At 46.6% G+C, this 24,729-nt stretch overlaps 1 protein-coding gene across 1 annotated transcript in view; it reads right to left on the minus strand.

Annotated features, from left to right (window-relative positions):
• Positions 1 to 23,103: 23,103 nt before the first annotated feature.
• Positions 23,104 to 24,729, minus strand: part of vsig10l2 (V-set and immunoglobulin domain containing 10 like 2) — an 89,784-nt gene continuing 88,158 nt past the window's right edge. The window contains exons 12-13 of the mRNA XM_033049548.1: positions 24,340 to 24,467; positions 23,104 to 23,216 (exon numbers count right to left, since the gene is read on the minus strand). Of these exons, the coding sequence (XP_032905439.1) occupies positions 23,104 to 23,216; positions 24,340 to 24,467 (241 nt within the window). The remainder of the gene's footprint in view (positions 23,217 to 24,339; positions 24,468 to 24,729) is intronic.

Genomic DNA, 24,729 nt, shown 5'->3' on the forward strand with positions numbered 1-24,729 from the left:
GCTGTAGGGAAGAAGCTGTTCCTGAACCTGGAATCATAGTGAAACAGCACAGAATTAGGAACCGGCCATTTAACCCATCATTCAACACTGCATCTACACTAATCCATTTGCCTATGTTACGATCATATCATTCTATGCTTTGCCTGTTCAACTGCCAATCTAAATGTCTCCTCAATGTAATAATTGCAGCTAATTATGCCACCACATTAGGGACGGCACAGTGGTGCAGCAGGTAGAGCTGCTGCCTCACAGCAGCAGAGACCCACTTTCAATTCTGACCTTGTGTGCTGTCTGTGTGGAGTTTGCCCGTTCTCCCTGTGATCGTGTGTGTTTCCTCCAGGTGCTCTGGTTTTCTCCTACATCCCAAAGATGCGTGGGTCTGTTAGTTAATTGGCCCTCTGTAAATTGTCCCCAGTGTGTAAGGAGTGAACGAGAAGGTGGGATAACATAGAACTAGTGTGAACGGGTGATCGATGGTCGCCGTGGACTTGGTGAACCAAAGGACCTGTTTCCATGCTGGATCTTTCAATTCAATGTAATTAAATTCATTGGTAGCTGGTTTCAGATATTAACCACACTCTGTGTGTAAAAAACCTACCCCTCATATCCTTTTTCAAACTCCTTACACTCATCTTAAACCTATGCTCTCTCAGTTTTAATATCCCGAGTACGGGAAAAAGATTTTATCTTTCCTCTCTGGGAGCTTGGGTCAGTGGGAGATATTTACTGAGGCAATAGTTGAGTTCTGGTGTCAGACAGCCACTCATGTTCTCCAAAGATGCTGCCTGACCTGCTGAGTTACTCCACCACTTTGTGCCCTTGTGTGTATTAACCAGCATCTGCAGTTCCTTGTTTCGACATCGGGAAAAGTTTTGTATATTCACCTTCACCTCCGCCATTAAATGCATCAACTCTCATCATCAACTATCCTCTCATTGCCCCGTGACAAAATGTGCTGTGGTTTCCTGACGTCTCCACATATCTTCATGCCCTAAGTGCTTCATCTGTTTCTGTTTAGTCATAGTCTTTATCAGCAGCGCTCCGCTTAAGTTGCAGACAATAAATGCCTTCTTTTCAATCAGGATCTCTCTAAAGGTGCACACTGCTCTAAAGAAATATAAAAAATCCCAAGCATAAAAAGTTCAGAGGCCAATGTTTATCCAGGATTTGAATCAGAAAGTAGAGTCGGGACCTGCATTTATATGAGATCTTTCAAAATTATAGTGTGGTGGTTAATGAAATTCAATGCAATGCAGGGAACAATGGAGGAGGCATCACGGACTGGTTCAGCAACTCGAATGCCCAGGAATGAAGGAGGCTACAAAAAGTGGGGGCATTGCCTTTCCATCACGTAAGGCTTCAATCGGCCCATTTTCAGGGCCTTTCGTCGCCTGGCGAAGCTTACAATCAGCCGCGGGATCTTCTATCGCCCGGCAGGGGCTTTAATATCAGGAGCCACGATCACCTCGATGCCGCAGTTTTGACTGCCTGACCGCGGGAGAAGAAGCAAGGAAGAGATAAGACATTTTACCTTCCATCACGGTGAGGAGGCGTCTGGAGGAGAGTCACTGTGATGGATGTTTGTGTTAAATTGTGTTAAATTGTGTGTTTTGTTGCTTTCTTACTCTTATGACTGCATAATAGTGACATTTCGTTCATACTTGCTTTTGAATGACAAATGAAGAAATTCAATTCAACTCAATTCCACTATTGAAGGGGTCTGCAGGAGATGCTGCCTCAAAAAGGCAGCCAGCTACATCAAGGACCCACACCAATTTGACCATGGTCTCATTTCACTCCTGCCATTGTGAAGACCTGACCCGTAGGCTTGGCAGACGGGGAACAGGAAGAACGTGTAAACTCCCTACAGACAGCACCCGTGGTCAGGATGGAACCCGGGTCCCTGGCGCTGTGAGGCAGCAACTCTAGCGCTGTGCCACCGTGTCGCCCTTCTGAACACCCTTCTTTAGTCATCAAGCAAACCAGCTCACAAGCAAATATTTTTCATTAACTCCACACCCTGAGAAGAAATAGAAAAGAAAGTGCTGGAGGACGAGTGAGACGGAGGGATGCGATGCTACATGATGCATTTCTAGTAGTGATTGTATTCCAAGACTGAACTCAAAATGGAACATGATCCTGAAGTGGACAGACTACAAGGAGGGAACTGAGAATCATTTTTCTGTGCGCAAGGCCCTGATGTTCAGGTGCTGACCACATCATGAATAAGTGATAAAGCAAGATGACAGAGACCCTGGAATTAGTCCAGTGTGTGAATCAGACATAACAGGTGCAGCTAAACCCCTGCTCGCCACCACACTGTCTTCCTCTGTCCCTTTCTCAGCAGCGATGACAGAAGATGTCATGACTCGGGCTCACGCGGCCTAATTAGCCTGATCTCCCAGAGCGTGCTGAAGGATGGGGCACTGGAGAGTGGAAGGACACTCGAGGTTTTTGTGTGGTGGAAGAGCAAGCGGGTTTGTGTCATACGCCAAGGTCCACCTCTGGTTCAGCCTTGGTCATGGGTTATCGTGATGGGTAGGTTGCAGAGACACAGACGGTAGCCTTTCCCCCAGCACAGATCTCTCGGGCACTGTCTGAAAGTGAGTTGCATTCAGTTGAAAGGATCTGCTTGTTGTTTACATCTCTTCTTGCTGCTCAGAGCTATCAGCCTGATCTCTGGCATCTGTCTTCAGCTTGTCATCTCTATCTATCCTAGGTCCTTTGATCCAACTTGTCTCAGTCACCGATCATGAAGTGAATTTTTCATTCTGTGAGGAGAACGAGCCAGCTCAGGAAACATTGAAGAATGATCTAACAAGGGGGCATTATATAGAAGCAAGGAAGCCATTCACTTGTAAAGAATGCCCTTCAGAGATATGGAGGTATAAGGAAACATGATCTCAAATCAGTTGATAAATGATGTGCAAGGTTCGTGGCGGGAGTTGGTCTTCTATGCAATGGAAGCAATGTTCCTGCAATTATTTAGCAACTTCTTGGAACATGGATGGATGAACGTTGGGTCTCGACCTGAAACATCACCTTGTCCTTTTCTCCAGAGATGCTGCCTGACCCGTTGAGTTACACCAGCATTTTGTGTCTAACTTCTGGGTGAACAATGCTACTAATTTAGCCTGCATCTAGTTCTTCACTGGAATGTCACAATGATTGATGTGCCTAACTCTGGAATCCAAATATTCCTCTGCAGCCACAAGGGCGTCCAAGAAGAGCACGGATACCAATGACTTGTTGAGTCATCGTTGCTCTGTGACCCAGGGCTAAAGCTTCACTCTCCAGAGTAAAGGTGTTGCAAACCAAATGAGTCTATGGTTGGCGATCATGGGTCTGCGGATGGTTCAGAGGCCTGGAGGTTCTACTGCATGGGCGTTAGGGAGCTTGGGGTTGGATGGTGAGAACTAGGAACTGTCAGTTCACAAAGTGCTGGAGTAACTCAGCGGGTCAGGCAACGTCTCTGGAGAACATGGATAGGTGACATTTCAGGTCAGGATCCATCTTTAGACTGCAGAAGTTTGGAGACGCAGTCTGAAGAAGGGTCCGAACCTGAAACATCACTTATCCATTTTCTCCAGAGGTGCTGCCTAACCAGTAGAGTTCCTCCACCATTTTGTGTCTATCTTTGGTATAATCCAGAAAGTGCTGTTCCATTTTTATTCCACGTTATATTGCCCCTAGTGTGTCAGGAGTGGCCCTGAAAGTGGAATAACAAAGAACTAGTGTGAACGGGTGATTGATGGTTGGCATGGACTCAGTGGGCCAAAGGGCCAGTTTGCTTGCTTTATCTCTGAACTAAATTAAACTGTCAAAAAGGGGTTAGAGTTAGGATTATTTTTTAAACAGCAAGTCCTTGTTCTAGGCACTCCTGCAAGTGGATAAGTCCTCCCCACATCCGCCCTGTCAGGATCTTATATAGTTTTAGACCCCTTTCACTCTCTGAATTCCAGTGGATATGAGTTGAGCCTGTCCAACCTTTCCCCATAAGCCAAGTACATTGAGTAAACTTCCTCCGAACTGCCTCCAATGCATTGATATCCTTCCATTAATCGAGAGACTAATACTGTGTACAGTCTTTCAGGTGTGGTGTTACCAAGACTATATCAAAATGAGGTATTACCTTGTTACTTTGTATTCAGTTTAGTTTAGTTAAGTATAGTTTAGTCTAGTTAAGTTTAGTTTAGTTTAGTTTAGTTTAGTTTAGTTTAGTTTAGTTTAGTTTAGTTTAGTTTAGTTTAGTTTAGTTTAGTTTAGTCTAGTTTAGTTTAGAGATACAGCGCGGAAACAGGTTCTCGCCGACAAACACTAGGGCCGATTTACATTTATACCAAGCCAATTCACTGACATACTTGTGCATCTTTGGAGTGTGGGAGGAAACTGAAGATCTCGGAGAAAACCCATGCAGGTCACTGGGAGAACATGGATAGATCACGATTCGGGTCAGGACTCTTCTTCAGACTGAGGAAACGTCACCTATCCATGTTCTCCGGAGATGATGCCTGACCTGCTGAGTTACTCCAACACTTTGTGTCCTTTTGTGTAAACCAGCATCTGCAGTTCCTTGTTGCTGGCTTTGGCTGCTATTCCACTACAAAATTAAAATATTTGCATTGCGGGGGATGTTGGTGGAGGCAGATACAACGGCCACATTGAAGAGGCGTTTAGACATGTACATGGATATGCAGGCAGTGGAGGAGCAAGAAGCACATGCAGGCAGAGGAGATTAATTTAACCTGACATCCTGTTCGGCAGGGACGTTGTGGGCCGAAGGGCCTGTTCCTGTGCTGTACATTTTTATGTTCCATTTTCATCCTTTACAGGCGTTTTGAGGAATCACAGAGTTTTAGTAAAGGGCCTGTCTAACTTGGGCGTCATTTGCGCGTCACGAAGATTGTGAATCACAAAATCCTGGGGCGCCGCGCGCGACCGCACGTCACTGCGTACGCCACCACGTCCCACCACGCGCCATGCGCGCATAATGCACGCGAGGCACGCGTCACGTGCCCGTCGCGACGCATGCGTGATGCATAAAGGATGTCGCGTCGTGCATCGTGACGCGTAAATGATGTTGATTAAATGACGCGCAAATAATGCCCAAGTGGGACGGCCCCTTAAGTTTCTTTATAAATGTAGAATCTACCTCTGAATAGAATGGGGCAGCAATCACTATGGGTGATGGATGGTCAGTATGGACTCAGAGGGCCGAAGGGGCTGTTTCCATGCTGTATCTCTAAACTAATCTCTAAGGGAAACGGAACTGAACCAGAGGAGCAATATTTTTCATACAGGCTGTGGAACAAGCTGCCAGAGGAAGCTGTTGAGAGGAGCACAGTTAAATATGTACATAGGTAGCAATGGGTTAGAGCACAACAGACCAAATGCACACAGAGTAGCTCAGTTATAACACCCAGTCTGCATGGACATGTTGGGCCGAATGGCCTGTTTCCATGATGTATAACCCAAATAGACATGTCCAGCCTCCTAATTCTCTCCTTATTATTCGTGAGTATTTACAATTAAAAACATCTCTCCCTGTACGTAAACATTTTATTGCTGCCCCACTTGCAAGAAAAGACTCTCTTGAGAGTGAGTCTGACTCTGCATAAGGAACCACTAAGGCTCCATAAAGTGTGTTCAGCTGAAGTGCCTTTCTCTGTAAAACATGATTTGTTGGTGTTAATCATTGTAGAGTCATCAGGTTCTACTGCATTGAAACAGGCTCTTTAGCCCAACTCATCCATGGTGACCTAGATGCTCCATTCCATCCTAGTCCCCCTTGCCTGCGTTTGGTCCAGATCCCTCTCATTTTTTTTCTATCAGTGTACATGTCCAAATATCTTTTAAATGTCGCTATTGTAACTGCCTCAACTAATTCTGTGGGAACTTGTGTGGGAAAGAACTGCAGATGCTGGTTTAAATCGAAGGTAGACACAAAATGCTGGAGTAACTCAGTGGGACAGTTAGCACCTCTGGAGGGAAGGAATGGGTGACGTTTCGGGTCGAGACCCTTCTTCAGACTCTGAATGGGTGATGTTTCATGTCGAGACTCTTCTTCGGGCAACTTGTTTCATGTACGCACCACCATCTTGTGAAAGGGTTGCTCCTCAGGTTCCTATTAAACCGTTCCCCTTTCACCTTAAATGTATGCCCCCTAGTTCTTGATTCGCCAACACTGAGAAAAAAAATGTGTACATTCACCCTATCCATTCCTCTCATTATTTTATACGTGCGATCCAACCTTCCAGAGCAGCCTACTCTGTGGAACCTTATCGAACGTCTTGCTGAAGTCTATGTAGACAAAATGTGTGGCAAGGAACTGCAGGTGCTGGTTTACACGTAAGAAAGATGCAAAATGCTGCAGCAACTCAGCGGGACAGGCAGTACCTCTGGAAAGAAGGAATGGGTGAAATTTTGGGTTGAGATTTTGTGTCTATCTTCGATGTAGACAATGTCTACAGAAGTGCCTCATCAACTTTCTTGTTACTTCTTCAGAAAGCTCAATCAAATTTGTGAGACACATTCTCCCAAGCACAAAGCCACACTGTCTTTAGCTAATGAACTCCTGCCTTTGATATGTATATCTTATCCCTTAGAATCCTATGCAGTAACTTTCCTACCACAGCTGTTACTGGTCTATGGTCCCCATGATTTTCTTTCCCCCTTTACCTTCAGCTAACTGTTTTATTGTGTCAATATACTGTAAGAGGTTGACTTTGTTCTGCACCAGCCTGTAGGTGGTGATAGGACCCATAGAGCCCAAACCCTAGGAATTCTATGGGACTTTGCTGCTCAAACACCCAATGCCCTGAATGAGGAAATATCCCGGGAATGGCCAGGAACTAAGACCAGTATCAAAAGGAGTGGAAATATAGGCTTTGGAATGTGTTGGCTGTTTGGAAAACTCTGTTCTGTTATTTTTGTACGTTGCTCATGCAGGTACCTTGGATGGCCAATGGTTTTTATCATATTTTATTTTTCACCAGTTCAATCCGGCAAAAAAGTACCTGGAATCTCAACCTTATGCCAATTGCAGAGAACATGTTCAAATTATCAGCTCTTAATAATAATCTGAAACAGATAATGGACTGGGCAGAATGAGACTTGGTTTCCACTGACAGACATCGACAACCAAGCCTTTCATACATCAATCCAACCAAATGACTACCAGTCCAACTAACTACGTCCAACTAACTACCAGTCCAACTAACTACTAGTCCAACTAACTACCAGACAAAAAACAACTGACTACCAGTTCAACCAACTGACTACCAGTTCAACCAACTAACTACCAGTCCAACCAACTGACTACCAGTCCTAACAACTAACTACCAGTCCAACCAACTAACTACCAGTCCAACCAACTGACTACCAATCCAACCAACTAACTACCAGTCCATCCAACTAACTACCAGTCCAACCAACTAACTACCAGTCCAACCAACTGACTACCAATCCAACCAACTAACTACCAGTTCATCCAACTAACTACCAGTCCAACCAACTAACTACCAGTCCAACAAAGTGATTACCAGTTCAACCAACTGACTTCCAATCAAACCAGCTGACTACATGTCCAACCAACCATCAGCCCTGTGCAGGAAGGAACTGTAGATGCTGGTTTAAACCAAAGATAGGCCACAAAATGCTGGAGTAAGTCAACGTGACAGGCAACATCTCTGGAGAGAAGGAATGGATCAGGTCAACTATCAGTCCTGCCAGCTGTCTGTTATTTTAACCAGCCTACGTTATGGGCCTGTCCCACTTGGCGATTTTTTAGGCAACTGCCGGCGACTGTCATAGTCGTAGCAGGTCGCCGAAAACCCGGCAACACGCCACGTCATCCTGGGGACAACCTATGACAGCACCAACGTCAGGAGAAGTCAAGCTACGCTCATTGGCATCAAACACACTGTCGCCGAAATTTTTTTCAACATGTTGAAAATTTAGCGGCGACCAGAAAGACGCTACGACTTTTTAGCGCGACTGAGGAGACAACTCCCGTGTACCACCGGGAAACATGTGGCGACAAACTAGTCACCTGTAGCTGCCGAAAAAATCACCTAAGTGGGACAGGCCCATTAGCCTAGACGTCACCCCTCTTTGCTTTGACAGCATTTGTTCATAGGGATGGAGAATTACTTTTATTCAACCATTTTTTTTTTAGATGAACACATGTATCAAGCCAAAGAAATTGTTTCTCATTTTAAAGCTGTGTTAACTCAATGTTGGTGGGCTTGGTCACTGCTGCCAACTACAAACGTAATCTGTGACCTGCCAGTGGATGCGTGCCTCACTCACGCCGCTGTGCCACCCCACACGCAAGCAATGAATGAGTCAATGAAGGTGCAGGATCTTGCTACAGAACTGAATGAACCCAGTCTCAAACACTGGCCCGTTTTGCTGCAATCTTTCCCCGAGCTAGTCTGAAACAGATCAGACCATTCCTGGGCGATGCACTCCACCTGGTGGCAACTTCTAGAATTACAGCTAGATGGAGCTGTATCAAGCAAATAGAGCTCAAAACGAATTGGGAATCGCTGAAAATATATGGTAGACAAAAGTGTTGGAGAAACTCAGCGAGTGCAGCAGCATCTATGGAGCAAAGGAAATAGGCAACGTTTCGGCCCGAAACGTTGCCTATTTCCTTCGCTCCATAGATGCTGCTGCTCCCGCTGAGTTTCTCCAGCATTTTTGTCTACCATATATTTTCCAGCATCTGCAGTTCCTCCTTAAAAACCCTGAAAATATATGTATAGAATACTCTAAAAGATCGTTTGAAGCGAATCATTTAGGTTCCTTGACACATCTGGCAGGACTGATAGTTAGTTTGTACTAACTATAGATAGATAGTTCGGCTTGTACTCGCTGGAATTTAGGAGATTGAGGGGGGATCTTATAGAAACTTACAAAATTCTTAAGGGGTTGGACAGGCTAGATGCAAGAAGATTGGTCCCGATGTTGGGGGAGTCCAGGACAAGGGGTCACAGTTTAAGGATAAAAGGGGAAATCCTTTAGGACCGAGATGAGAAAAACATTTTTCACGCTGAGAGTGGTGAATCTCTGGAACTCTCTGCCACAGAAGGTAGTTGAGGCCAGTTCATTGGCTATATTTAAGAGGGAGTTAGATGTGGCCCTTGTGGCTAAAGGGATCAGGGGGTATGGAGAGAAGGCAGGTACGGGATACTGAGTTGGATGATCAGCCATGATCATATTGAATGGCGGTGCAGGCTCGAAGGGCCGAATGGCCTACTCCTGCACCTATTTTCTATGTTTCTATGTTTCTAGTTGGTTGGACATGGAGTCAGCTGGTTTGATCGGTAGTCAGTTGGATTGGTCATTGGTTGGGTGGTAGTTAGTGACAAGGAACATAATTTGTGTTTTCCTTCCTTCTTATAAAGGGTACTTTCTGAAATTCATTGTGAAAACCCTCCCGACTTTGCGTGGCAAAGTTGCAGGTTCAAATCCTGTGAACTGGCCTCTAACTATAGCCTCTGCTGTCAGTCTGAAGAAGGGTCACAACCTGAAACACCACCTATCCACGATCTCCAGAGATGCTGCCTAACCCGCTGATCCACTGGAGTGGATGTGGAGAGGATGTTTCCACTAGTGGGAGAGTCTAGGACCAGAGGGCACAGCCTCAGAATAAAAGAATCTACCTTTGGAATGGAGATGAGGAAGAATTTCATTAGCTAGAGGGTGGTGAATCTGTGGAATTCATTGTGAGGTGGAGGCCAAATCATTGGGTATTTTTAAAACGGACATTGATAGCCTCTTGATTGGGAAGGCTGTCAAAGGATACGGGGAGAAGGCAGGACAACCTCAGATGTCCGAGGTTGTGGGGAGAAGGCAGGAGAATGGGGTTAGGAGGGAGAGATAGATCAGCCATGATTGAATGGCGGAGTAGACTTGATGGGCTTAATGGTCTATTTCTACTATTCCTTATGAGCTTATCACCTTAAGAATGGGGTTAAGAGGGAAAAATCAAAGGGCAGGGATTTGATGGGCCAAATTGCCTAATTATGCTCCTGTGTCTTATGAATTTTCTGTTCCTCCAGCACTATATGTTTTTTTTGTAAACCAACATCTGCAGTTCCTTGTATCTCCTCTACCTATATATAGTGTTTAACTGAGGAAGTGAGAGGTGTACACCTCCAGCTGAGCTCCTGTCCACCCTCCCGGTTTGTCACTGAGCAGCCCAGCGTCTATGTTTCTATAAAGAGTAGCGGGGTTGTCCTCAGTTTCTTGGGTGGAACTGACCACTCATGCAATGTCAGCAAGACCAGCAGTAGTTGCCAGCTCAGTGCCGGTTGTAAGCCTTGCTGCATGTATAGAACATAGAGCAGTACTACACAGGAACAGGCCCTTCAGCCCACAGTATCCATGCTGGACATGTTGCCAATTTAAACTAACGTCCTCTGCCTGCACATGATCCATATCCCTCCATACCCGTCCATCTATAGAAAAGCCTCCAAAAAGCCACACATGTATCTGCCTGCACCACCACCCCTGGCAGTGTATTCCAGGCACCTGTGTGAATAAGCTTGTCCTGCGTACAGCATCTCCTTTAAAATTTCCCCCTTTCACTTTAAAACTAAGCCCTCCAGTCTTTGACTTTTCCACCCTAGGAGAAAGGTTCTGACTGTCTATCTGATCTATACCTCTCATGGTTTTATATACTTTTATCTGGTCACCCTTAAAATATGCTTTGTTTGCTTTGAAGAGCGATGGGGTTGGTTGTGGAAAGAGAAAGATAATGGCAAAGATTTGATTTGTTATTGCATTATGATTCATGGATGAAAACTCTGCGAGCTTTGGGAGAGCAGATTTAGTGAGTAAACACTCTATGTTTCACATCCAGTTTGACACAATTGTCTTGAAGATCCATAGGAAAACAGACAAGCTTGGACTGATTCAATTCCTATTCTCTCTCTCTCTCTCCTCTCTCCCCCCCTCTCTCTCTTTTTCTCTCTTTCCCTCTGTCTTTCTGTCTCTCTCTGTCTTTCTGTGTATATCTTTATCTCACTCACTTTCTCTCACTATTTTCTTTCTTTCTCTCTCTCTCTCTCTCTCTCTCTCTCTCTCTCTCTCTCTCTCTCTCTCTCTCTCTCTCTCTCTCTCTCTCTCTCTCTCTCTCTCTCTCTCTCTCTCTCTCTCTCTCTCTCTCTCTCTCTCTCTCTCTCTCTCTCTCTCTCTCTCTCTCTCTCTTTCTGTCTGTCTGTCTGTCTGTCTGTCTGTCTGTCTGTCTGTCTGTCTCTCTCTCTCTCTCTTGCTCTCCCCCTCTCCACCCTGTAGCCCCTTCCACAGCCTTGATAATGAGATCAACTCATCCACTCTGACTCTGAGTGGAACGTGACACCTTGCCAGACAATATGGGTGGTGAATCTACACGGCACGGTTGGGACCAGCGTGTTATTAGGGAGCTGGGCCCGATTGCCAGGGTGTTGGCTGCACCTTTTCCAGCCATCCATCTGGAGAGCATAGGGAAGGGCAAAGAGATCGTGCCCATTGGAATTGTATCTGGAAGCTATTGCCTGTCCTGGCCATTTCCTGGTCTCTGTTCTAAGTTAAACCCAGTCTTGCTGTGTTCATGCATGACAGACACCATTACATCAGCCACGTACCAAAAGATGTCCTGGCCAAAAATAGTTGATTTTTAGATCAACTTTTCCTGCATGTAATAGGAACATGAGAAGTAAGGGTGGGAGCCTGTCATGTAACAGTTTAATCATGCTCTCCATTCACCAAGTTCATGACTAATGGACCCTGGCACCATATTCTTGCTGAATCCCTCGATTCCCTTCATCCTCAGACATCCACTCACCTGCATTTTGAATGAACTCAATTTCTGAAGTTCCGCAGTCTAAGTGAAGAATTACAACGATTCGCCACCTTCTGCATGAAGACATCACTCCTCATCTCAGGCGGAACTGCTGCACAGTGACACAACTGCTAGAGCCACTGCTGCACAGTGCCAGAGACCTGGGTTTGATCCTCCCTTCACCTGCTCTCTGTGTGTGGAGTTTGCACGTTCTCGCTACGACCGTGTGGGTTTCCTCCGGGTGCTCCGGTTTCCTTCCACATCCCAAAGTCGTGCGGGTTTAGAAACATAGAAACATAGAAAATAGGTGCAGGAGTAGGCCATTCGGCCCTTCGAGGCTGCACCGCCATTCAATGTGATCATGGCTGATCATTCAACTCAGTATCCTGTACCTGCCCTCTCTCCATACCCCCTGATCCCTTTAGCCACAAGGGCCACATCTAACTTCATCTTACATCTAACTCGCCCCGCCTTACCTCTCTGAGCTGCTCCACCCATACGCTCCAGGTCAGCTGATCAGCTGCTCCTGGAGGTACCGAGGTCTAAGCGGAAGCTCAGAGGGGGTAGAGCCTTCTCTGTTGCTGCTCCGGCGTTATGGAACACTCTGCCGTTGCACGTCAGACAGGCCCCCTCACTGTCCATCTTCAAAACCAGTGTTAAAACACATTTATACTCCCTGGCTTTTGACCATGCATGAGACTTTGCTCCTGTTTTTAGTGTTTTTAATATTTCTTTATTTTGAATATCTTTACTTACTCCATCTTTTAATTGTTATTATTGGTGTGTATTAACATTTTTGTCAATGATTAGTGATGTACAGCACTTTGTTGCAACTATGATTGTTTTTAAAGTGCTCTATAAATAAAATTATTATTATTATTATTAAATATAGCCAATGAACTGGCCTCAACCACCTTCTGTGGCAGAGAGTTCCACAGATTCACCACTCTCTGTGTGAAAATGATTTTCTTATCTCGGTCCTAAAAGACTTCCCTCTTATCCTTAAACTGTGACCCCATGTTCTGGACTTCCCCAACATCGGGAATAATCTTCCTGCATCTAGCCTGTCCAATCCCTTAAGAATTTTGTAAGTTTCTATAAGATCCCCCCTCAATCTTCTAAAATCTAGCGAGTACAAGCTGAGTCTATCCAAACTTTCTTCATATGAAAGTCCTGCCATCCCAGGAATCAGTCTGGTGAACCTTCTCTGTACTCCCTCTATGGCATGAATGTCCTTCCTCAGATTAGTTTGAAGGTTAGGCCTCTGTGAATTGCCCCCAGTGTGCAGGGAGTGGATGAGAAAGTGGGATAACATAGAACCAGTGTGAACGGGTGATCGATGGTCGGCTTGGAATCGGTGGGCTGAAGGGCCTGTTTCCATTCTGTACCTCTAAACCAAACTAAACTCAACTAAGTCGATAATAATAATAATAATAATAATAATAATAATAATAATAATAATAATAATAATAATAATAATAATAATAATAATAATAATAATAATAATAATAATAATAATAATAATAATAATAATAATAAACTAAAACAACAAGAAGTATTTGCATTGAAACCGGCTCATGTTTAGTTTAGTTTAGTTTAGAGATACAGCGCAGAAACAGGCCCTTCGGCCCATCGAGTCCGCGCCGACCAGCGATCCCGGCACACTAACATTATCCTACACACACTGGGGACAATTCACAATTTTACCGAGGCCATTTTAACCTATAAAGCTGTACGTCTTTGGAATGTGGGAGGAAACCGGAGTACCTGGAGAAAACCCACGCAGGTAACGGTGAGAAGGTACAAACTCCGTAAAAAGACAGCACCCGTGGTCAGGATCGAACCCGGATCTCTGGCGCTGTAAGGCAGCAACTCTACCGCTGCTCCACTGTGCTGCCCCAAAGAGTGTAAGGCCAGAGAGTAATGCCCCTGTCCCACTTAGGAAACCTGAACGGAAACCTCTGGAGACTTTGCGCCCCACCCAAGGTTTCCGTGCGGTTCCCGGAGGTTGCAGGTGGTTGCCGGAGGTTGCAGACAGTGGAAGCAGGTAGGGAGACTGACAAAAACCTCCGGGAACCTCCGGGAACCGCACGGAAACCTTGGGTGGGGCACAAAGTCTCTAGAGGTTTCCGTTCAGGTTTCCTAAGTGGGACAGGGGCATAAGAGTAAGAGGGTCTTACTCTCTTTAACCAGACTGCTTAAACGCTGTTACCCGGTACTAATCGAGCAGGAATCTCTGATAACCATGGCACTGATATGAAGAGGATGCCAAATGGTGCTTCCCCTCCCCCCAGCTTGTGGAAGTGATTAGATGGATAATGGTGAGGAGAACTGATTATCGGGGAGACACAGGTGTACGCTCTCTAGACGTCTAGGAATGTGCAGCAGAGTATCTGGAAATGATGTTCTGTGCAGGCATCTGTGTGTTTGACCACAAACACAGCAGTGAAATAGAGAAAGTACATTCCTGACTACAGGGTATAGATTAAAGTGTGACTGGCAAACATATGTGAGCACTCTGCAGTGACCTTTCCCTGGTTAAACCTCTTCTGAAGATATTACAGTGATCTCCCTTTGATGGGAAGACTGTCAATAGCTCCGCCACATGAGACTGTCCCACGGAAAGCATTAAGATCAAGTCCGTGGTCTCTGACCCTGTTCTCCACTTCCCTCAGAGATAAAGGGCCAGCACGGTGGCGCAGCGGTACAGTTGCTGCCTTACACCGCCAGAGACCCGGGTTCGATCCTGACCACGGGTGCTGCCTGTAAGGAGTTTGCACGTTCTCCCTGTGACCGCGTGGGTTTTCACTGGGTGCTCCAGTTTTCTCCCACATTCCAAAGGCATGCAGGTTTTTTTTAGATTAGAGATAGAATGCGGAATCAGGCCCTTCGGCCCACCGAGTCCATGCCGACCAACATTCCCCGCACATTAACACACACACACACACATTCAGCCCATCAAGCTCTATCCAACAATTTACAATTTTTACCAAAGCCAATTAACCCACAAACCTGTATGTTTTTACGTGCATGTGGGAGGAAACTGCAACACCTGGAGAAACCCATCTGGTCACAGGGAGAATGTACAAACTCTGTACAGACAACACCCGTAGTCAGGATCGAACCTGGGTCTCTGGCGCTGTAAGGCAGCAACTCCAGCGCTGTGCCACTCTAGACACATGACATTCCCATTCAGTCTAATCCGGTGTTTAGATTTCACCAGATCCTTAGATCTCAAGCTACTTGTTGTGCCTGTAACATTTTGTTCTTTCTGGCAACTGTTACATCCACTCACAGTTTAGTTTAGAGATGCAGCACAGAAACCGGTCTGCACCTTCCACCAATCACCCGCACACACCATCCCCATTTTCTCATCCACTCACCACACTCAAGGGGCAATTTCTAGAGTCTAATTAACCAATAAACCGGCACGGATGTGGGAGGAAACCAAAGCACTATGAGGAAATCCACCCGGCCACAGGCAAAATGTGCAAACTCCACACAGACAGCACCTCAGGTCTGGATCAAACCCAGGTTGCCAGTGCTGCAAGGCAGCAGCTCAACCTGTGTAGCCTCATCAACATCTTGTACAACTGCAACATGATGTCACAAACTCTATGCCCCTGTTATTCCTATTCCCATTCCCATTCCCATGCTGAACGTTCTGTCCGGACCTCCACCATTGCCAGAGTGATGGAGGAACAGCACCTCATATTCTCCTTTGGAGCTTACAACCCAATGGTATAAACATCGAATCTCCAAAATAGCCAACAACAAACCATCCCCTTCTTCTGCCACCCTCCCATTTCGCCCCCCCCCCACCCACCCTTTTCCCACCTGGGCGTCCACCTATTTGTCCCTTCCCTCTCCCCCTCCACCTACATTCCTTCATCTAGCTTCACAATTTGCAACTCTTCCATCCTTTTGTCTCACGCCTGATTTTTCATCCCTGGCCTTTGTCCAACCATTTGTACATCAAAACCCGCCCCCCTCACCTGCATCCACCTATTAACTGCCAGACTTTGTACTGCCCATCAACTCTTCCAACCTTTTTTTCCAAACACCCACAATCGGTCTGAAGAAAGGTCCCTTCTCGTAACATCACCGCTCCATATTCTCCTGATCCACTGAATTACTCCAGCACTTTGCATCTTTTTTGTCCCAACTTCTATATTCAATACCCTGACATTCTTCCATCTAAAGAAGTTACAGTAGTTGGTTCAAATATTAATTAATTAAATCAATTAATTCTCTTTATTCTCAGACTTGTCAACCAGCCACTTAGCTCAGCTTTCTTGCAATGGACGAGTCATTCAGTAATGTAGCAGGGAAAACGTCCCATCGGCCCAACTTGCCCATGCTGACCAAGATGCCTCATCTACATTAGGCTCACCTGCCCACATTTGGCCCATATCTTTCTCAACCTTTCCTATCCATGTACCTGTACAAATGTTGTTATTGTACCTGCCTCAACTACCTCCTCTGACATCTCGTTCCACATACACACCACCCTCTGTATGAAAACGTTTCCCCTAAGATTCCTATAAAATCTTGTGGCGCCATCTGGTGGTTGAGCCACTTATAGATCGAACCCTCGTCAGTAGAGGTGGAACGGTCACGTGACTGAGTTTGGCGGGAGTTTGCGAGTGCAGATTGTCATCAGTCCACAGGTGTGTCCGACAGCAGCAGCAGAGACCTTGCTAGAGCTCTCACTTAACGCACGCGTGTGGAACAATTGTATTTGCCGATAAAGATCGTTTTATTCACAACGCGTGAATTACTACTTCCTCTTCTTCTCACCTTAAACCTATGTCCTCTGCATCTTGATTCCCGTACTCTGGGTAAAAGACTCTGAGTTCATCTCTCCTTTCCCTTCCCCTCATGATCTTACACACCTCTATAAGATCACCTTTCATCCTCCTGCGCTCCAAGGAATAAAGTCCCAGTCTGCCTAATCTCTCCCTATAGCTCAGGTCCTCAAATTCTGGCAACATCGTCGTAAATATTCTCCACACTCTTTCCAGCTTAACAACATCATTCCTATATCAGGGTGACCGAAACTGAAGACAGTACTCCAAATGCAGCCTCACCAACGTTGTGTACAATTGTAACGTGGAATGTTTCCAATCAGCAGAGGTTTTCGATACTTCATTGAGTCAGTGATAATATAGATGGGAATGGTGGTCTCCTGGGACTCCTGCATTCTTTCTTCGGCATTAAAATTAGAACCAGAAGGCGAGGGATTATCTGTCAATGATGCTGACAATGTGTGGCTATGAAAGTGGTGAAGCCAAACTTGAAAGAGGTCACATCATCAGCATAAAATCCAAACTGACAGCTTTATGAAAGGCAGGTCATGCAAAGATTTTTCTAAACTCTTTGAGGTCACAACACACTTGGGAAATTTTCTGGAACTTGACTTACATCAAACCCTCGCCAAGGCTTTTGTCATGAGGTATGTCTGATGGGGAATCTCTCGTGGGGCCCACGGTGGAATTGTAGATTGGATTAATTGGCAAAATGGGTAACAGAGGGAAAATGATGGGGCTAATGATGGGCAGAAATGGGCCCATGAATCATTATGTCCTGAGCAGCAGTTAGTGGGACTGGAGGTGTTTATATATTTTTATAATTGAGTTGGGACAGCATGGTAGCACAACAGTAGAGTTGCCACCTTACAATGTTTATGTCGCCAGAGACCCAGGTTCGGTCCTGACTACAGGTGCTGTCAGTGTGGAGTGTGCATGTTCCCCCCCATGATCCGCGTGGCTTTTCTCCAATATCTTTGCTTTCCTCCCACACTCCAAAGACGTACAGGTTTGTAGGTTAATTGGCTTTGGTAAAAATTAAAAATTGTCGCTAGGATAGTGTTATGCCCCTGTCCCACTCAGGAAACCTGAACGGAAACCTCTGGAGACTTTGCGCCCCACCCAAGGTTTCCGTGCGGTTCCCGGAGGTTTTTGTCAGTCTCCCTAATGGTCAAAAGTGGTTTCCGCTTCTTCTATGTTCCGGCGATTATTTCAAAAAATTCAAAACCGTCCGCGACTAAAAATAGGTTGCCGTTTTAAAAATCGGTAATTTTTTAGTCGAAGCCGGTTGCGATGCCAGATGAAGGTGGTTGCCGGAGGTTGCAGGCGGTGGGAGGTAAGACCTTTTTTTCACCCAGTTTGATTCCACCAGGGAGGTCTTACCTTCCACTACCTGCAACCTCCAGCAACCACCTTCAACTAACATCGCAGGAAATGACAGAGAAACAATGGGCAGAGGTTCTCTTGTATTTTCTCACCAACATGGTTCATGTAAAGACTATTGATGCTGGCTTCAATGCAGTTTTTTTAGTTCTCATTTTCCTGGCCGGAGTTGGTAGATTTGCTCCCATTGCCGACCTCTGTGGCCGACTTTGTGGGCCGGTATCATGGCTCCTAGGCGGACTGTTCTGGTACCTTTAGGCTACTCCCAGAGGCCATGACCTTTGTTGGTCCAGCAAAACAGATATTCCACAAAGGCTCTGGAACCAAGGGTGCCGGAAAATCGGGGTGGTGGGCCTGTATTACCGAATCTTTCATCGAGCCACTTTCAGGATGAAACATTCCTGCCCAAAATAACTTACCACGAACAATATTTACCTTCAGGGCCCCTTTTCGTTCATCATTTTCAATACTTCATACTTTAGTTTAGCTTAGAAACACAGAGCGTTAACAGGCCCTTCGGCCCACCGAGTCCACACCAACCAGCGATCCCCGCATACTAACCCTATCCTAGCGACTATTTAAAATTTTTACCTAAGCCAATTAACCTACAAACCTGTACGTCTTTGGAGTGTGGGAGGAAACTGAAGATATTGGAGAAAAGCCACGCAGGTCATGGGGAGAACATGCACATTCCACACTGACAGCACCTGTAGTCAGGATCGAACCTGGGTCTCTGGTGACATAAACACTTTAAGGTGGCAACTCTACTGTTGTGCTACCATGCCATCCCAACGCAATTTAAAAAATATATAAACACCTCCAGTCCCACTAACTGCTGCTCAGGACATAATGATTCATGGGCCCATTTCTGCCCATCATTAGCCCCATCATTTTCCCTCTGTTTCCCATTTTGCCAATTAATCCAATCTACAATTCCACCGTGGGCCCCACGAGAGATTCCCCATCAGACATACCTCATGACAAAAGCCTTGGCGAGGGTTTGATGTAAGTCAAGTTCCAGAAAACTTCCTAAGTGTGTTGTGACCTCATAGAGTTTAGAAAAATCTTTGCATGACCTGCCTCTCACGGAAACCTTGGGCGGGGCGCAAAGTCTCCAGAGGTTTCCGTTCAGGTTTCCGAAGTGGGACAGGGGCAAAAGTGGGACAGGGGCATAACAAAAAAGAAATGACAAATAATACACTGAGCTATTTTGCTAAATCATTTATTCAGTTTGTTTTCGTGGTATTTGGTTACATATTCAACGGTTAATCATCAGCGGTGAGTGTGTGGGTAACAATGTCTTATTTTATTCAGAGAGCAAACCGTAATTCTGATGAGATTTAGAGACAATCAATGCCTGAGATGAGGTCTCTGGACCTCACCAGAGGTGAAGGGGCCACCTGGTACAGAATTTTGAAAGTTATCCCAGTCGTGAGCTCCCTGCAACACCGACCCGTAGTCTTACCATGGCCTTAATGGCCCATTGTCTGCCAGGACAATGGGACATTAGGGCCATGATAAGACTACATATTATAGTTAAGGGCCTGTCCCACTTGGCCGTCATTTACGCGACAGGCCAGTAGTGACTGACGTGCGACGGTCGTGCGCGTCATCATGCGTCCGCACAGCCGTCTGGAGCACGTGACGTCATTTGGAGATAGACACAAAATGCTGGAGTAACTCAGCGGGACCGGCAGCATCTCTGGAGAGAAGGAATGGATGATGTTTCGGGTCGAGGCACTTCTTCAGTCTGAAGAAGGGTCTTGACCCGAAACATCACCCATTGCTTCTCTCCAGAGATGCTGCCGGTCCCGCTGAGTTACTCCAGCATTTTGTGTCTATCTCCAATCATCTTGGCCCCGCTCTGGGAGTAGGGGAGGGGGCGGATCTGGATCCACAACGGCCGTGAGCCCCAGGCCGAGCTCGGCGATCGTTTGCCTGCTTCTGCTGCTGCTGGAGGTGAGACTTTGCGCCGCGCCAGGATCTCGGGCCAGTCCCACCTTGGCCGTCAGTTACGCCACAGGCCGGTGGCGCGCGAAGATTGTGTGCAGGCCGAAGTCCACACTCCTCCACACCACTCCATGCACCCGTCCCGTGCTACCCACGCGCTACCCACGCGCTACCAGCACGCTAGCAGGTCGCGGAAATGGCGCGCGAATGACGGCCAAGTGGGACAGGCCCTTAACAACTTGACTGAAGACCACAAGATGGTGCTTGAAACATGGCGCCCCCTAGTGTACTGCCTCGGTGAAGTCTGCTATTCCTACACTGCAATTGTCGCAGTTTTGTAATTATTTATGATTGCCCTTATGCATAGTATGAATTTACTGATTGTGTGGAGTCTGCACATATTTAGGTTTATGTTTATTATTGTCATGTGTACTGAGGTACAGTGAAAAGCTTTGTTTTGCCTGCTATTAAAGCAGATCAGATAATACTATACATACATACAATCAAATCAAAGTACAACAGGTAGAGCAAAGGCTAAGATAGAAAGTGCAGAATATAGTTAGACAATAAACAATAGACAATAGGTGCAGGAGTAGGCCATTCGGCCCTTCGAGCCAGCACTGCCATTCACTGTGATCATGGCTCATCATCCACATTCAATACCCCGTTCCTACCTTCTCACCATATCCCCTGACTCCGCTATCTTTAAGAGCTCTATCCAACTCTCTCTTGAGAACATCCAGATAATTGGCCTCCACTGCCTTCTGAGGCAGAGAATTCCACAGATTCACAACTCTCTGAGTGAAAACGTTTTTCCTCATCTCCGTTCTAAATACCTACCCCTTTAGTTCTCAGCATTCTAGCGCATCAGTTGGTATCTTTTTTATTTATGTTTAAAGTATGTTCTTTAGTTTTTTTCTTTGGTGTTTTATGTGGGGGGGAAGAGGGTATGGCAAGGGGGAAACCATCCTTCAGTCACTTCCTGGCGAGGATGCAACTGTTATCCAAGTCGCGTTCTCGCCCCCCTCCTCGTGGCCTACCAGCTGGATTGGCGCGGCCTTTCCTGCCGGGACCAGACCACAGCTTTAGCAGCGGCAACGCAGCACTGGATACATCGCGGAGCGGGCAAGTCCTTACCTGGGATTGCCGTTTGGAGCTCCAGAGTGTTGGGCCTGCTGCATCGATATCGCGGAGCTGTGGTTGCGGGGCTGACTAACATCGCGGAGTCCTGGGACCCTTTGTCGGGAGTCGCCAGCGTGAATCTCCGCCCAGCTCGGCCTGTGGACATCGGGAGCCGCGGACTCCGGTGGGAGGTGGCTGATTTAGAGGTCCAGGCCGCTGAGGATGTTCTACCTTTCGCCATCGGGGTTCCATGATTTCCGGCGAGAGGGCCTGAACATCAGGCCGCCCGTAGCGTAACTGCGGAGGGATCGGGAGGCCCCGACCACGGGTGAACATTGGGGAACATCAGTGAGGAGGTTGACTGGATTTTGGTTCCTTCCCTCACAGTGGGGAACTTTGGTGCCGCTGTGGGGATGTTTGTGTTGTGGGCTGTGTTTTGTGTTTTTTTACTTGTATGACTAAGGAAAATAGTATTTTGTTGTCTCTTAATTGAAGACAATGACAATAAATGAATCCAAATCCAAATCCAAATCAGTTCCATAAACTCAGTCCAATGTTCACAATGGGGTCGAGAGATGACTGGATCAGTACCCTAGCTTGTGGAAGGGCCATGTAGAAGCTTGATCACAGAGGGGCAGAAGCTGTTCCTGAGTCTGTGGTGCGTGCTTTCAAGCTTCTGTACCTTCTGTCAGATGAAGCAGGGAGACGAAAGAATGACCGGGGAGTGGGTATTTGATTATGTTGATTGCTTTGATGAGGTAGCCTGGGTGTAGATGGAGTCAATGGTGGGAAGTCTGGCCAGTCTGGTGGACTGGGCCACATCTACTACTCTCTGCAACTACTCTCTTCAATTTCAGGGGTCTTAGGCAGAATGTGATGCAACCTAACAGGATGTTTGCTATGGTGCATCTGCAGAAGCTTCCCCTGCAACCCTGTGGGCTTCCTCTGGGTGCTCTGGTTTCCTCCCACATCCCAGAGAAGTGCAAGTTGGTGGGTTGGTGGGCTGCTGTAAATTGTCCCCAGTGAGTCTTAGAGTCTGGGGGGAGTTCATGGGAATGCAGCAGAGTTACTGCCTCACCAGAGGTCAAGGGGCCACCTGGTACAAGCAAACTCCACACAGACAGCACCTGTAAGCAGGATTCAACGGGGTTCTCAGGGAACCAAGGTTCAACCCTGGCAACAGGTGCTGTCTGTGTGACATTTTCACATTCTCCCTGTTACCGCATAGGTTTTCTCCGAGGATATCGATCGGAATGTTACAGCTGAGCTACCCTACCTCCCCTGATTATTCCGTTAATGTTTTCCCTTGCAATGCTACCAATAGCAATTCCCGAAAGAAAATGATGTCTGGCACAAACCATCATGGGAATCAGATGTCATCAAAGATCCCACTAAAAACAATGGGGGCAGCAACCAAGGCGTCTACTGGAGAATGTACAAGGAGCAGAATGGGCGGGTAATGAGCCAGTTAGAGATGGCCCTGCACTCCTGATCAAAATAGCAAGCTGGGAAATTCGTCCCTAGTTTAGCATTAGTTTTAGTTTTAGAGAGACAGCATGGAAACGGGCCATTCGGCCCACCGAGTCCATGCCGACCAGCGATCACCCATTGGCTAGTTCTATCCTACACACTGTGCACAACTTACAGGAGACAATCAACCTACAAACCTACGCGTCTTCGGAATGTGGGAAGAAACCGGAGCACCTGGGGAAAACCCACGCGGTCACGGGGAGAACGTGCAAACTCCACCCAGGCAGCACCCGAGATGAGGATGACCCGGGTCTCTGGCGCTGTGAGGGAGCAACTGCACCAATACGCCACCGTAAAGGACAGACAATGGTCATTCTTTCTAGTTGCCAGGCAGTACTGGATCAGAAACAATTGAGCTCATATGATGTTTATTTTACGTGTGTTGTTTTCAAATTAATCGAGCGACGAACTATTGAGACTTTATGAAGGTTTTGGTGCTCCACAATGGCGATGAAACTCCAGCGGCTCCATCTCCAACCCTCAGGACGCTGGTGGCTCAGTTGCTGCAGCCTCATCCTGCTCATCATTGACTGGAGGCTCGATGGTAGCTTCTGCGGTGCCTGGCTCCTCTCCCGAAGCTCCGGGACTGGACTCTGCAGGTTTAGAGTAAAACTGTTAGCACATTCTCCCCTCTCCCATCAGGCAAGAAGTCCAGAAGTTTGCAAACACATGCTTCCAGATTCATGGATAGATCTGGAATGAGGTCCACCACCTACCGGAGAAATTTCAGCCTATAGCCCGACATCGGATTAATTGCTGGGCCACTATTTATACAGCATTTGGAAGATTGGATCAGATATTGTGAACTAATGCATCTTTCCAAAAAATGTATTAACTCTGGGCTTCCAGATTATGATCGATGTCTCTCAATAGAAACATGCACCATTTTCCCAACTGCAACCAGAGGAAAATTCTCCATGGCAATTGGATGAAGGTATGTTGCTTTGATCTTCTTTCAGGGGGGTCTGGTCCTCAGCAGGCATAGCTGAGAGCGTCTGACATGGGTCTGAGCGAACGTGTTACAGACTTCTCCCTCACAGAGCTAGATAGGAGCTGAGACACAAGAAACTGCAGGATCTGGGATTACCAGCAAAACACAAAGTGCTGGAGGAACTCAACGGGTCAGGCAGCATCTGGGGAAGGAATGAACAGACAATGCTTCGGGCCGGACTCTTCTTCAGACTAAAGAAGGGTTCTGATCCAAAACTTTGTCTGCCCATTCCCTCCTCAGATGCTGTCTGACCCGTTGACTTCCTCCAGTATTTTAGTTTAGTTTAGAGATGCAGTGTGGAAACAGGCCCTTCAACCACCGAGTCTGCACCGACCAGCAAACAGTACACTAATTCCACCCTACCACTAAGGACAATTTAAGGAAGCCAATTGAGCCACAAACACACACGTCTTTGGGATGTGGGAGGAAACTGGAGAACCCAAAGGAAACCCACGCAGTCATAGGGAAGAACATGCAAACTCCACACAGACAGCGCCCGAGGTCAGGATCGAACCCGGGTCCCTGGTGTTTTGAGGCAGCAACTCTACCGCTGCGCCACAGTGCTGCCCAAAACGCATTTGTGCTTTAGAAAGGAGCTACGATGGAGAGGAGTCAACCAAGGCCAGTTTGAGGGCAGCTTCTGGAGATCAGTTGCCCATTCCTCATGTCGAGAACCGATGGGACCAAAGGAGACAAAAAAAGGAGATAGAAAATCCATCTGATACCTTCCGCCTGTTCCCTGCTGGCCTCAGCATCTTGTCCTTCGGATGGCAACGCAACCTCAGGATCATCTCCCTCGGATGGCAACGCAACCTCAGCGTCCTCCGGCAAGTTAATCTGCTCCTGCAGTTCACTAGGAGGTTGGTGGAAAGCAAGGTGGAATGTTATTGAGGGTTAAGACCATCTCTATTCATTGGCAACATTTCAACTCAGCATCAGGCACAAAAATACCCATGCAGAGCCTTCCCTTCAACTGACCCTTTAAAATAATTACATCTGCACAATGCTTCTCCTTTACAGGTAGGTTCCTTCAATCATATTTGTGATTTGTATAAAATCTTTATAGATCTCTTTTATAAACCTATATCATGGAGTTATAGTTATAGAATTATGCA

This window comes from Amblyraja radiata, chromosome 33 (genome assembly GCF_010909765.2).
Source record: "Amblyraja radiata isolate CabotCenter1 chromosome 33, sAmbRad1.1.pri, whole genome shotgun sequence".
Taxonomy (NCBI): Eukaryota; Metazoa; Chordata; class Chondrichthyes; order Rajiformes; family Rajidae; genus Amblyraja; species Amblyraja radiata.